The following is a 15,674-nucleotide window of genomic DNA, read 5'->3' as shown; positions in this document are numbered from 1 at the left end:
ATGGGTGGGGTAGACCCACCTGATTGCTTTGTAACAAAAGTATCCAAGAAATCAAAATCTCCTTATTCTCAGATCTTATATTTTTGTTTTCTAAGGCACTGTTAACTGCATCAAACACCTCTTTTGCTAAATCATTAATTTCCCATTCGGTTTAAGCAATCGTATCTTAGATTAACTGTGTTCACACATTGCGAAATGCTAATAATAACAAGCTCTTTTCTGTTATCTTCCTTTTTAGTATGATTGTCATTGATGCTATTTGTTCACTCCTCTATTTTCTTCAGAACTCTCTTCATGTCTGTAGTTTTGGACCAGCTGTTTATTTCTAATTCTACTTTCATATCCATAAGTTAAAATTGATTTTAACTTATGGATATGAAATATATAATATACACCGTCTTGTATATTGCTAATATGATGTGTTGACCACTTTCTTATTCCTGATTTAGTTGGCTCCATCATACAGCTTTCTTATTGTTATTTGTTTTCATATTTAATTTTCCATTAATAATGGTGCTTGAATAGTGAAAGGTTTTACCTGTTCTCTAGTTTCTTCATTGAGAATGCTGTTAATGTTTTCTCTTTGGTTTGAGAGTAGATGGTCCAAGATTTTTTGACGTTTTATAAGTTTGTCCAAGGGAACACTCGTCCGGTCGGACATTTCGCCCAATCTCAATTTGTCCTATATATATCACTATGTCCAACCAAGATTTTTTTCTGAGTGAAAACGCCAGAGTAATTCTGAGCCACTTGTTTTAATTTCTACAAGATATGTATGTGAGCATTTAATTATAACAAATCAAATAAGGAAACGACAGAATTAATTCGGAAATTGATGTGAAACAGTATGTGAAAATGAGATAATATATTTTGAAATCTGCGGTATTTGGAGAATTTAGTCTTCCTCATTGACTTCATCGGCTGGGTTCACCTTCAAACGATAAGCGATTGACCGCAGGTACGTGTTGAGTCTGTTTTCAGCCTTGTACTGAGGATATTGCTGTACTAGGGAGAAAATGCGTTTTTGATTACGTAGGTACAGGCTATTCACAGGAGCCCTAATGTTTCTTTGACCTCCAAGAAGGCGTTATATCTTGTTCGTTCTGCCTTGTACCTCCTTCAGGGAATCGATGAACCTCCAAAGTGATGGATGGTAAACCACCATCAACTTTTGGAATTTGTTATGCTAACCTACAGAATTGTTGGTTCTCTGTGTCCCATTGATGACTAAATCATGGACATTCCATACCTCGGGTGGATGGCGAGGGTTTTCCGCCCCACGCTCTCGAGCTCGCCGCCATCTAATGTAAACACGTTCAACATACTCTATCATTCCTTCCAGGTTTTCTGAAACACTCTCTGCAATGTAGTCAAATACCTCGAGTACGTCGTCGATCGGCACGAATGGCAAGCCGAACAGCATTGATGCTTCTTCACATACAGACTTCCTGCAACTTTATACTGCTGTGACAGACCCAAAGCTGCCATATGTCGCCAAAGGGCCTGAGAAAAGTTAAATAGACAACACTTTCTATTTGCATTAAGAAATATCTCCCGTGCAGCATTCATATTCGCCAGCTCGAAATACACCATAACAGTATGTGGATTCACAATAATTCCTGCTTGTTTTGCAGTGTTGACAACATGCCGGTATATTGACCGATATGTGGTCTCAGTTTTTGCGGGAGTTAGAACGTACACATGAGGCATGACATGCTCTCGAAATATTCCATGCATAGTAAACAACTGAGCAAATTGTGAGGGCACAGTTTTAAATGTGCCATCGGAGAAGATAATGTCACTCGCTCCAAGTAATCTTAGGTTCTCTGTTGTGGCAAAAAACAAGAAGACGATCCTTGTCCTGTACACCAGAATCATAAAAAAGAAATCTGTCATGATTTAACGTTAGTTGATATTCTTCCGGTATCTCAACGCCAACCTAACTTGTGGGAGTACGAGGCCTCGCGGTGTTCTGCCATCTGTTGACTTGCCTCCGTAATCTATTCCTCTCCGGCAACATAAGTAATACTTCATCTTGCTGAACCTGTCCTATAACCATACGCATAACGTTTGAGGGTGGACCATGCATATTGTCTTGCGCCCTTCCCTTTAGATTATTTTTAACTTTCCTAACCTCTCCGTCCACGCCTGATTCATGTTGGTGATCGTCTTTGTACACCACGATGTTGTCTAAACTGGCAGTTGTGATACGCCTAGCATTGCAACTGTCACGAACCTCGCATCGCCAATAAAGTCTAGTCTTGTTCTTATTCTAAGAGTGAAAATGATGATAATAATTTTGTAGATAAACCCTGTCATCATCACAATTTCTGCCATATTCAGCACTGCCAAATTTTAAGGATAAATTACCAAAAAATGTTAACGTCAATTGACTATTATTAATGATTAATTATAACTCCTTGGACTAATATGAAGAATTGGACGAATAACCTCAAACCCAGATGCTTTCAGGGCATTTCGTTCCAATTATTTTCTAATCGAAATAGGATTGGACGAATAACCCCAACCCAGATGCTTTCAGGGCATTTCGTCCAATTATTTTCAATTGGACGAATAAGATTGGACGAAATGCCCTACTGGATGAGAAAATTAATGGATGAAAGAGGATTGGACGAAATGTCCTACTGGACGAGAAAAGTAATGGACAAAATCGAGGGAATGGACGACATTTTGATTGGACGAACTGCCCTGAAACCTGTTTTCAGAAATATAATCCTCTTATTTGTATTTCATGCCAAATGTGGTACTACAGTTATTCAGTTTAGAGTTTTGAAGACTTGTGATGAATTTTATTAGTAGTGTAAAATCATCTTTATGAAGTAGAGAGCTGAGTTTAGCATCTCTGATTTTGCTGTGAGGTATAATGCTACTTTCTTCATAATGTTGATCCATATAGATCTTAAATAACAGTGGAATAGCATCTGTCCATCCATCCTTGCCTTACAATTTTTGCATCAAGTGATCTTTCTCTACATTCTACAGTTCTGATTATGATTCATCTCGGTAAAGCTTGTGTATTATTCTGTGTTTACCAGTGTACCATTTAAACCATAAAATTGTAGTGTTCAAGATTACTTTTCACCCGTTGTACCTATCTCAGATCTACAAATTTAAATTCGGATATCTGTTTTATTTTCTATACTTTCATGTTTAAGCATTTTTGTTGAATATCATCTACTTGTGGTCTTTCTGCATTTTATATAACTTTATGACCTCCAGACTGAAATTTACTCATGATTTTATTCCTCCTTGCAAAATTATTAAATGTGATAAGTAGCAATATAACAATGGTAGACAACTGCCCTCTTGCTACTCATCTCATTTAATAATTTTTTAAAGACATGCAAACTATTCTTGTCTTTAATTCTTGCTACCCTGGACACTTTTTTTTATTCTTTCAGATTTTGCCTCTTAGTTATTAAGTAGTTTAGGTTCTTGTTTTCAAACTGATTCACTCCCTGCTCCATGATATTTGTATATTTGAGCCTGCAGTTTGTCTGAGAGCTATGCTTGGATTATTTTCAGAACTTCCATATATGTTTATCTTTTTGTTGTAATACTTATGTTTTTATCCTGTTCAAAAAGTAAATAGTGATCACATTCGATTTCAAATCTTGGGTATACTTATTATATTTTGAACCAGCCTGAAGAATATAGCATAAATGCTATATTTGTCAGGCTATCAAGTAAGCATAATCACGTAAGTCTAAATAAGACAAATAAGACTTATCTTATTTACCATCTGAATTAATGCACATCTTAATTCTGGAACATGGGGGGGGGGGTCAGTGATGAGTGGTACATGTTCTGAGCTGAAATGCAGTAAGCATTTATCATTGCTATTAGTTCTGCCCTTTTTACCAAATTTTCCCAGAACATTAGTGGGAAAAACGCAATTCACAAAATCATTTTAAATACATAGTAAGCAAATGCTAAATTACATCGATGCAAACCATACGTGGAGCTTGGAGCAGTAGCTGTATACCTATGTGATGATGCTAATCCGTGGAAAATGTTGACCTTGAACTGACTGATTGGTGATGACTTCTTGTGAACAAAATCTTTCTTAACCAAATTGTGAAAAATTTGCTTAAGTTGGCTTGGATGCCACTTCTTGCATTCAGTGCATACAGTTATGTTCGAGAATGTCTTCAGGTGGTAGATGAGCGTTATTGAAAAAATTTCATGTTTAGTCACTAGAGCAGGGTAATAATTACAAGATAATTATTACCTTTCCTGGTAATAATTGTGCATGCTTGAATAGTTACGTAATTTTTGCCGACAGAACTGGCTCTTGTCTGTTTTGTTCCCCTCATATATGGATATGCATAAAAAGCAGAATTGTATGCACATTCAACCATGGATAATTGCTTTTTAAAATGAATTATTAACTACAAATTTTGATGCATGTTTGAAAAGTGAGATCAGTTTGTCTGCTACTTCACCTTTAGTGCTGAACTACGGATAGTGAATTTAACGATCCGCAGATGTGATGATTATGAGTATGATTTATTATGATGGTGAATATTTTTGAGTTTCTTGTATTAGTCCAAAAATAATGTTGAACTTCGTCTCAAAAAATCTGTGGGGTTCTAGTCGCATTTTATTTTATGCAGCTACTTCCACAAAAAGTTGCAAACCTGTAACCCTTAGTTATGTTGGTGGAGTTATATTGGATAGGAAGAAATCCCATCTTCAAACTAATAACTAATCTCAAGGGTTAAATAATCCAGAAGCGCCATTCTGAAGACTAAACAGCATATTTTTATGTCGTTTTAGGTCTCTAAATAAGCGGTCTCACACAGGATGATGATTTTCTTCGCTTGGTGTGAACCCCCCTCGCTTTCATCGGAATTGAATATGGTTAGTTTTATCTCTTATTCCAAAATTCACCACAATCCATAGAGATGAAATACGTTTTTTTTTTATTTTATTATAAATTTTATAATAGAAAATGTATATATATAAAAGGGATTGGGCATTTTTTTTTTTAAAACTCTAGCTTGAAAATTATCTTTAACTTAAGATGATTTTAGAGTGCTACTTGTAATCAGCTAATAGTTTTCTAATCACTTAAATTATACGAATATCTCGGAATTTAATTAACTTGTAATTATATGACATTCATGGAGCCAAAGGACTCATCGTGGAATTATCATAATGTTGCAGTTTCGATGCTAAATGCACAATGATTTAAAAAAAAATGGCCAAACATGAAAGAATGTTGCTGAAACCTGTTTATAAAATCAAAGAAAACTGTTTTTATCTACTCGTGTTGAGAAGAATTGGGTAGCCTCTTTCTGTCACAGCGCTAATTTTGAATCCTTAAAAATGAGAAGAAAATATTTTCTCATATAAGAAAAATACCAAATATTGCAAAACGGATATGTTGAGAACATAATTTTGTTATGTTCTCTTACTTCAAGATCCTCTAGAAATAAATTTTAATTACACAATTGCTTTATCCATAAATACCACAAGTGAAATGGAGCTTCAGTGACAATTTCCACTGGCGCCACGTGCTTTGAGACTTACAAATATGCCGAAGATAATTTGGTATTTTTAAGTATATTGAGACGATAAGACGCACACGAGAGTTGTGCTCCACCCGTCTAAGCAGCCTACGTGATACCTTCAGTTGCTTTAGCAGCGGTTATAACCACAAACATCCATTACTCGAAGTTAGGCTTGATGAACCGAACTCTGGAGCGTATTGCAAACATGGCAATGAAAAGTTTATGGTAACCACGGGAATAATAAGGTACGAGCGTTGCTCTTGTGTAAAATTTAAAGATGTTACCGTACATCGATGAAGGAGCTGCCTGTTAAGTTTTAAAATGAACATCGCAGAGTACTACTTCGTTGTCGTGGTTGTGATGAATGATATAAGGGTTCTGCCGAAGTTTCCCTTGTAATTTATCAGTGCTCGGGTTCTATGCTTGTGGTAAACTCCTAAATTCTAGAACTCCTTTAAAATATCAGTCATATTACAGGTTTTTATTTATTTATTTTTATACACGTACTTTTCATGGTATTTAACGAGAAAGCAAATCATTGTGTTTCCGATGGAATTCTTACATGATTCTAACTGCATTTATTTGGCATTCCTGCCGTGTGTCCGAGAGCGGTTGTATCAAATTTGATATACATTTAATCAAGATATTCCATTTTTGGTCAGATCGAGAAAATATATGTAACATCAGAATCGTTCGAAAGAATGTAATCAGCGTAGTTGAAGCCATGTCTCCTCATAACAAATTCAAACTATGCACATTACATGAAACAAAAAATACTTATGAATTTTCGGCCGAAATTCTAGTTTGTACACCTTTTTCTTACCAATCATGTTAGCGCCATTATCATAGGCTTGCTCTCAATAATCTTTTAAATCATGGCTTAAAATTGGAAATTTTTTTTTAGTTCATTTAAAATGAAATTATGTGCTTCTTACAACTGATTTCAAACTAATGAAATACTAAATTAATTTTGACTTCCTGTTTTTCTTTTTATGGTTGTGCAGCAATACGTGTAATAAATATTAGTGGTTCAACATGATTTTTGTCTGGTAATCTAGTTGAATCGAGTATAAACTTGCTTTTATTTTATGCATGATTTTTCTCACTTTATTACTCATTAAATTAATAATTTCATTTTGAATTTTCCATCATAGATAAGTGATCATTTATTTTTATTTATTTATCCGTCTTACATGTTCGGCCATTGTAGCATTTTCAAAATCATCGTGCAACCCACGTGAAAGGGCTGTCAAAGAATTTTGGTGCATTCAGACTTCTAATTTTCATTCCTGTATTCTTTACACGATAAGGCGATATTCGCTTTAGTTGTATATGTCGTTCTTAATAGTTATTTTATATGATTTGATTTTGAATATTTCATTTTTGTGTCTTATTAAATTTATTGTTGAGTGTGTTTGTGATATGCAGGACCCAGGTAAGTTCCCCTCCCCCTTACCCTACGTTTTAACGCCACTTCAGAAGGGAGCCGAAAATCGCCTTCCACCTGAAATCTCATCTATTGACTGGATAGCGTACTCGCTCTCCAACCAGGCCGACTATCGTAGGTAAATTGTCATAATTGCAAGTGAAAAAAATATGGCGTATATTATATGCAGGATAAGGTTTTCGAAGACTGTGATACCAACTTACAAACTGATTCTTGTTTGCTGCATACAACAAATTAAGCATTTTTAACGAAAAATGCCATCGCCATCTATTCGTGTTAGATGCTATATTCTTTACCCATGAGAATATTGAAGATATTTGTCTAGAAGTGAATTTTTTCTTAGCGGAATGAATTTTTATAAGTTCAAAATATGGAAATAGTTTTATTCTAGTATAAATATGTGATAAATTAATTAATAACGCATTTATAAGTAATACATTGTTGTTCTTTTTCCATACTTTTCAGAGCAGTGTGTTCTAAGTAAATATACGCAGCATTCTTATACTGATGGTGCACTAACAAGATGTGACAGACGCTATTATCCGAAGTGACAAAAAGTTCTCTTTTTTTCATAACCTTGTCACTTTCCGTTTTCAGGCCACTAACTATAGTAAAGAAATGACAAGTGACGGCAATTTATTTGGAATTTACGAGATAAAATTTGAGATAGTTGACTCTTATCTCTGCTTCTCAAAGATATTTTTTGTATGTATTTAAACAGCGTATTGTCTGACGAATTTTAATCAATGTGCGGAATATTTTTATTTCGATCATATGATCTGCTGCTAAATATGAAGTTGACTTAACTTTTATTATAGTTGGGATTGTTTTGAACACGCTTATAACAGCTTGGTTTTCTTTTGTCTAAGTGTAACATTCCATTTTATATTTATTGTGCTATCACAATCTTGTGAACCCAGGCTCTTCATTTCTCTCTCTTGTCTATTTTTTCTGCAGTTGTAATTTCATATTAGTTCTTTACATTGTCCATCCATCCATTCGTGGTCATCCCCTCATTTTTCACACGCTTAATATTTCCTAACATAATTGTCTTTTCCAGTGACTTACCTACTCTCATTTTATGTCCAAAGTATGTTAACTTCTGTATTTAGGAGTTGATTTAATATTAGATTGACGGAACAGTTACTTTTTTCAAAATTAAATTAAAAAGTTCGTTAAAACGGACTTTTTAATTTAATTTTTTTTTATTTTAATTTGTTAGTTTTCTGTTATACAGGTTTTTTTATGATGCATACCTACAGTGCTAAAGGAAATCTGTCCTTAAGCATGTGTGCGCATTTTTTATGATAGTACTGTTTAGTCGATTGCATACTAGATAGATAGACTCAATGACTGGATGTATCTTTAAAGATTTAGTCAGTTGTGTGATCGTTTAAGTAGTAGAATTATATAACTGAGAAACAAATCAGGTCGGTTTGGGGTATTTAAATTTTATAATGTAAATCTGTGTTTTCTGTATCATGAATTTATTTGTTCATTTTAGTTTTTGTTTTTGTGATAAAATATTTCTTACTTTGAAAATTGCAGTCCTGCATGATTCCATGAAATTAATTAATTTTGTCGAAAGTGCAACATTGACCAGATAGTCTCTTACAAGGTTTGGTGTAGAATGTCGGCTGACAATTGGTAAATGTTGATTACAAGGTACCACCAGTTAACTTAACACAAATGAATAATTTAATGAACTTTTTTCCCCTACTGTCTTCGACCATTTTTTTAAAAATCAGATTTGTCTATTTTTGTAAAGAAAGTATTATTTGTTGAAATAAGACTTGTTGGAAAATATTTTCAGCATTAGAAAAATTAAGGACTTTTTCAGTTATTGGTGAACTCTTAGTAACGATTACAATCCGTTAATTTAAAATTGTGTATCATATTTCATATGATTATAAAAAAAAAGTTAAAGAAAGCGACTGACTAAGTTCACTTGTACAAACATGCGTTTGTGAACTTGTATTCCTAATTGTTTGATGTGCCGAATTAAATTTGATTGATAGTTTGTTAAGGGGCTTGAATAATGCCAAAAATCTTGACTGTTGATCATTGGTGTAAATTATCTTCGCACTTTTCCATTACGTTTGCTCTGTTTAGAGTTCTTATTGTTCATTTCATTCATTCACATTTGTTACTGTATTTTTGTTTTCCTTCCGAATAACAGATATACATCATACACTCACTGACTTCATAGCCTTAGCTGCTTCAGCATAATTCTAAAACAACAGCTGCATCCTAGTGGCCGGTTACGGTCGTATTAAGCATGGCCTATTACGATTTGAAACCGTGACTACTTCGAGGCTAGGTGGTTAGCCTTATGCCTCCCGGTCTGTCCTATGTCTGTAGATGCGTGTGTTCACGGAGCCGGTTTGCCTGTTCTGTAGGAAGGGGGAACGAAGAACCCCTTACCTTCGTATGAGACCGGCTAGCTCACCTTTAGTCGAAAAAGACCAGATAAAAGTTCCTCACGCCTTGGACGGGAATTGAACCCAGACCCAGGGCGTCGTCTATACCGACTGAGCTACGGAGGCTCATATCGTTATGTAGTTTCGAATAAATATCTCCAGGTAACTTATCTGTTACTTTGCTGGCGATCTATTAGAATAAGTAATATTTCTGTATGGTTAGTGCGAACATTGGCTTTTGTAACTGTTTCTGTAACAAACTGCAATAACAAAGGGTGCCTTTTCGGTTATATCTACAATTCCTTGTTTGCCTCTCATTGAAAGCATTGACTTGATGTTTTATATTTATTCCATTATCGATTAATACAACGCACGCACACCACGCTTATTATTAGTATTTAACCCCCACTAAGTTTATTGCACAGCTTACTAACCGTATCGAAAAATGCATAACGAGGCCGTATTTCGTCAACTTGACTGACTTCTTTTGAAATTACTGGTGATTATTTTTTGTTAATACAATAATAGCGGCGTTTTAAATTCTTAACACAGAAATCCATAATGTCACAGCGATTGAAATGTTACGAGGAAAAGTTAAAGAAAATATAATGCAGCTGTATTTTTGTTCGTTTGGTTTTAGTATGCTCGACCTTACGATGAACCGTATAACCAATCTCCAACCTAGTAAAACTGTGGACATTTAGAAAAGTGAAATTATATGGGTAATAAACATCGTGTTCGAACATTCTCTAACCCAGCGTTTCTCAACCTTTCTAAGCCCAAGGACCAGTAAAATGCCTAAAACAATTCTACGGACCACTAAGTTACAGAGAGCTGGGGGGGGGGGGAATGTATAGGCGAACAGATGCCTATACATTTTTCCCACTAAGAGCTTGAAATATTTCTTCTCCAGTTGTTCGGGATGGCAAAGTTCTACAAAACAGAATATCATCATGAATGTTGTTATCATGCGCATATCTTACGTAGCATATTAACTGCGCATCATTTGTAACATCAGTAGTCTCGTATATTTGTCTCTTTCGATTAACCGAGATTCTACGTCACCTGCCATATCATTAATTCTGTAACCGACAATGTCATTTGAAAAAAGGAATCAAATCAACATCTTTTAGTAACTTGTTGCCAAACATAGTTTTTACCACATCTTTTAAAGCTGGAAGTAGTAAATTTTCCCAGATAAAATGAGGTTTTGCTATGCGCAAACTTAACAGGTGGGATGCTTCCAGTGCCTTGCTATTAATGGAACCAATGGCTGAAACCATAACTTTTCCATGATTTAATGTCCCTAAGGCGTCGCTGAAAAAATTCAGTTGGCTTATTTTTCACATCACAATGTTTAGTTTCTAAATGTCGTCGGAATTTCGCAGGTTTCATGCACTCGTTCGACAACACTTCATAACACAAAACACATTGAGGTTTCTGTTCACTTTCATCTTCACACCAAGTAAACCCGAATTCCAAATATGAACTGTTATATTTCCTACTGCACTTTTTCTTTGAACTGCTTGTTTCTTCTACTTTAATAGTATCAGATTTACTCGCCGTTAGAACACGTTTATCACAATTAGGGTTAGCATCGCCTGTTTCATTTGCTCTTCTTTTAAAATTCTTAGTTCTAGGCCACTTTTCCATACTTAAAAAACATTTCCGAAAAATATATAAATACTGGGGTTAACTCACGACACACTTCGTGCGAGTATCACTTAGCTCTCCTGAAGATATACTGAGCCTTGGTTGAAGGAGGTTAATCTGCAATAATAAAAATCAATAAACAACAAGCAAATGTGGATAACACATGTTCACTTCAAATCTTACAAAACAGCAAGGGAAGGTGGAAGCAATAAAACTATATTGTTGTTCACTTCAACCCTCTTTTGTTATTCGTAATTCTGCCACTAAAAATTTAGCAGCAGAATGACGAATAATAAAAGAGGGGTGAAGTGAACAACAATATAGTTTCGTTGCTTCCGCCTTTGAACATTCTGACACTGCTTGTTTTTTTTTTTAAGTCTCCATTTGATTTCAATAATTTTTACTTACTTATTCAATTTTAATTTGGTTTTTTTTTTTTTTGGATAATTCAAAAAAAAATTAAATTAATTTAAGTCTGCCTGCGGACCACAGGTTGAGAAAGACTGTTCTAACCTATTGGCCGCTAGCAGTTGACAAGGAAATCTAAAAATGTTGAAGGAAACTAATTTTTAGAGGATACCAAAAAAAAAAAAAAAATAAAATAAAATTACCAGGCCAGAAACTAGTGCAAGTAGTTTACATATTTTTAGTAATTGGGAATTTTTTAGTGAAGCAAAAAATTAACGTGACCCTTAAACATGAAAAAAGAAAGATCAATTTCAAGTATTTAACAGGGCCAGTGTCCCTGTATACGAGGAAAAAAACAACTAGTTCACTTATATTATATATTAAAGAATATAATCATCTGACAAGGACTAACTACTTTAACAGATCAATGTTGCAATCCTGCTCTAATACTAATTCACCTTTAAGGAAATTATTTGGTCAAATAGAAAACGCTGCTTAACATATGCGGAATATGTGAAAGCCGACCAATGTAATCGACTTGGCTCACTTTTTTGAAGTCGGGTCCGAATGGGAAATAAGAGGGAAATGCATTGGATTTTAAATGCTGTAGACTCGGGGAATTCAAAAGTAGATTGTTTCAGATCATAAAGAAAAAATACTAGAAATAAGAAGAAAAATTCCGTGAATGTGAAGTATAGTATGTCTTGGATAAGTATGCTGAAGCTAATATTTTAACAAGTTTTGAGGAATATGACATTCATATTTAAATAATGAATAATGATACTATTTAAATGAATAGTATCTGAAGTTCTATTAGAAAAGCATGCAGCAGAAGCTGATCTTAAATGATAGGGTGTTCTTTCGTAGTACGATTTTTTGGTTATATAGTAATACACATTAGTCGTTTAGGAGACTCACACTCGGAAAAAAATTACTGCTCAGCTCCCCCCCCCCTCTCTCTCAAAAAGAAACGTTAGAGATTGATCTTCTCAAGAAGCGTTAATGAGAAATATTTTATTATTATTATTTTATTATTAAAGTTAGCTCTGTATTCTGCTTCTCAGAGATAGTTTAGAGATTTTGTTGGAACAGTGCGTTATGCGAAATGAGGAAATAAGATTACGATGTAGCCACCAACACCGAATCTCTAAATGGTAATAACAGTCAGTAGAGGAAAAGAATTATTATGACTAGTGGACTAAGGGTTGTTATCCCAAAACCCTGCCCTAGAGACCAAACGGTATAACTTTCCAAGGCACTTTTGGCCTGGAATAAGCAGGGGGGGGGGATGGTCTTACTGTGGAAGGATGAAATTCCTCTAGTTCCTAAAGACATTCACAAACATCCATGTCCACGGTGGGATTCGAACAGCAGCTTTGTTGGCTGGACAGCTGATACATCATAACTCGGCCAGCTAGTCTCAGGAATGTAGTCATTGCTATCATATGCAACGAAGCTGAAAGGAAAGTGAAGGCAGAAGAAGTATCATTATTTGTAATTATGATGCAACTTAAGAGATGCTGCATAATTACGAATAATTTGCTTTTGCATAACTTTTGTAAGTTCTTTCTCCCATTACACTTTATACAACTTTTCAGTTAAAGGTACTAGTCTCATGAGTGGAATGTAGGTTTTTCTCCATCCATAAACCGGTCGAACAAATGCAGTTAAAAGACATACTGGCCTCATAGCGATAATTTCTTCGACCATAATAACAACGAATAGCAGTGTTAACAACTATTAACGGCTTTGGAATTCCCCCCTCTGCTGACTGAATTCCAAACTATGCAGATAATATAGCACATTTGAAATCTGTGCTCGTTTAGTTGCCTCTCCACAGCTGAGTTACTATCTTGAAATTTGAGATAATTTTAGTACATACATGGTATTGTATTTTACATACATTTTTATGTACTAAAATAAAATTCGTTAAGATTGCTAACATTAAGAACTATTTTTTATTTTGTTATTACTCTTTTATCAATACGAAGTTCGCTAAGGTAAAATTGCGTGTAATTCTCATCATCCCCGGAGAATGTTTAATTATATATTGGGTGGAAACTTATCAAAGTAGTAATTTCACAAAGTTCAAAGTTTCTGATTCATCTCTCAATTTGGGAATTGTGAGCAACAACACCAAAGTAAAGGAAAAATGGTCTGCTATATTTGCATACTAAAACCCACATAGAAGTAATTATCATATGTTATAAAAGATTAGGTTCAAACTTTGATCCTTTCGTTCTGCGGACACTCTTTCTAGCGCTTGACCCTTTGAGATCCTCTATTAGATTAAATAATAGTTAATAAAATGTTGATTTATGTTTTTCAGCTAGTTTTTGTTCTTCGAAGCACCTGAGTTTTAGGATCTAGGAACCGTGGAGTAAGAGGAGTTTTTGAAGAAGAGGAAGCATGATTCATTGTTTGATACTTTTCGCTGAGGGCACTGCAGTGGGAAACTTTCAGGCAGACGTGGCAGCGGGAGCTAATCTCTCATATAGCTTAGGGACGTGACTCATCCGACAGCACATGAACCGCAGGGTGGGTGTGCGTGCCAAGACTAGGGAGTTGGACGTGTTCAAGCTCTTCCTTTGGGGTGGGCGAGGAAGGTTGTGATCGATGTGTAATAGGAAGAATTGTGATACATTCCTACCTTTAAACTTTCATTAGATTCATAGTCTTTCCTCTGTGCATCAGATTTTTCATTCTGCATTCATTTCATGACTGAATGCAGTATGAAGAATAATTTTCTCTTTTTTGCATATATGCAGTTTTTGTAGATAGCTAGTTGAAAAAGCTAAAAAGGTTATGAAATTGCCTTTTAAACATTTTCAACAGCTAGGAAAAAGTTTCTTTTACTCAACTGAACTTCGAGAATAAATTGATATTTTGTAGGATAAAATAAAGATAAATACAAATATGTTATACTATACGCCTTATTTTGTTTTTGTTATTCAAATGTTGGTCGATAATTTCATAATTATAAAAAATATTCAATGAGGTGAATTTGCAACATTAAAACCGTGAAAGAAAACTTAGCTGTAAAGCGCTTAAATTAATTTTTGTTTTTAATCTCTCTCTCTCTCATAGAGAGGTGGCAGAGTTTTCGAGAAAATCAGGTTTTTAATTTCGCAAAGCAAGTAAAGAACATAGTTCTTAGACCATACACCGACTTCATCCTCAGTTGGTTTGGCTGTAATTCTTTCTCTCCCTGTCAGATAATTTTACATAACTGCGTTTTGTTTTATAGATATTAAAACATTGTCTTCCACTGGAACCGAATTAGATTCAGCAATCATCTTCTGGCAGTGGCCCTTCAAGATGATTAGAAAGAATATGGTGGAAATGGTATATTTTTATATATGAAAATATATTCTTTGCTGTTATAAATTTAAGTGTCTGGAAGGCAACCAAATATTTATAACTCCGAAATAGAATTCTGTTCAAAACCTTTAGAAGCGTCCCTTGCTCTAGTACATGCCGCTGTCGATTTGTTGAGATATGCATCCCAGTACCTTGCGGCTGTGTCTAGGCCACCACTTCGATTGCTGGCGTACAATGATGCACGTGTGAGTGTAGTGTGCGCACAATTTAAGATTACTTTTCGAGTAGCCATTTGCGTCGCTGTATGTATTTGAAGTCGTCTCATTTTCTTCTCCCCTCTCGTTTGTGTGTACTGGCGCACGCAAGCTCTGCCATATCGACCCCAAGATAGATGTGTGAAGGGAAATATTGCTATTCCTCCGAACAGGTATATTAACTGTTGCTGATGATGTAAGTTGTCAGAATTCAGATGTTAACGATGAACACCACATTTGTAACTAGGAAAGAAAATTCTTTCTTAAAGAATTAATTCTTCATTCCTTCGGTGCTTGTAGTGATAGTTTAAGATTGGATTTTTTTATTATACGTAATGTTTTGTTAATTTATGATATGGAAAAAAAATTCATATGAATCTGTCATTGATATCATCCGTTCACTCTCCTATTTTTTCTCTTAATCAAGCGTTTTATGTCTGATCCAACTCTCATATTTATAAGTTAAATTGGTTTTAACTCTATCCTATATGCTGAATAAATTCCATATAAATAAATTTATATGGAATTTATTCCATATAAATTTATTCACTTTGATACCAGCTATTCTAGTTTTTCTTATGTTGTTCATTTTCGTGTTTAATTTTCTATTATAATAGATGTGATATGATAATTA

General features: G+C 34.6%; 1 protein-coding gene across 4 annotated transcripts in view; it reads left to right on the top strand.

Annotated features, from left to right (window-relative positions):
* LOC150100308 (CUGBP Elav-like family member 4) overlaps window positions 1-15,674 on the top strand; it is an 865,263-nt gene that overhangs the window by 83,188 nt on the left and 766,401 nt on the right. Inside the window, exon 2 of one of the 4 annotated variants that reach the window (XM_090402318.1) lies at window positions 4,801-4,884. The exons of 2 other annotated variants lie outside the window; for them this stretch is intronic. In XM_090402318.1, the coding sequence (XP_090258444.1) occupies window positions 4,828-4,884 (57 nt within the window). In that variant the 5' untranslated portion in view covers window positions 4,801-4,827. Of the gene's footprint in view, window positions 1-4,800; window positions 4,885-15,196; window positions 15,214-15,674 lie in introns of those variants that run through there. One more of the 4 variants, XM_090402321.1, reaches the window with a different exon arrangement.

Source organism: Typopeltis vanoorti, chromosome 13 (assembly GCF_054136105.1).
Source record: "Typopeltis vanoorti isolate ZY-2024b chromosome 13, IOZ_Tvanoo_1.0, whole genome shotgun sequence".
NCBI classification, from domain to species: domain Eukaryota; kingdom Metazoa; phylum Arthropoda; class Arachnida; order Uropygi; family Thelyphonidae; genus Typopeltis; species Typopeltis vanoorti.
Note: the sequence above shows the minus strand (reverse complement) of the source record. Positions and strands in the feature narration are given on the sequence as shown.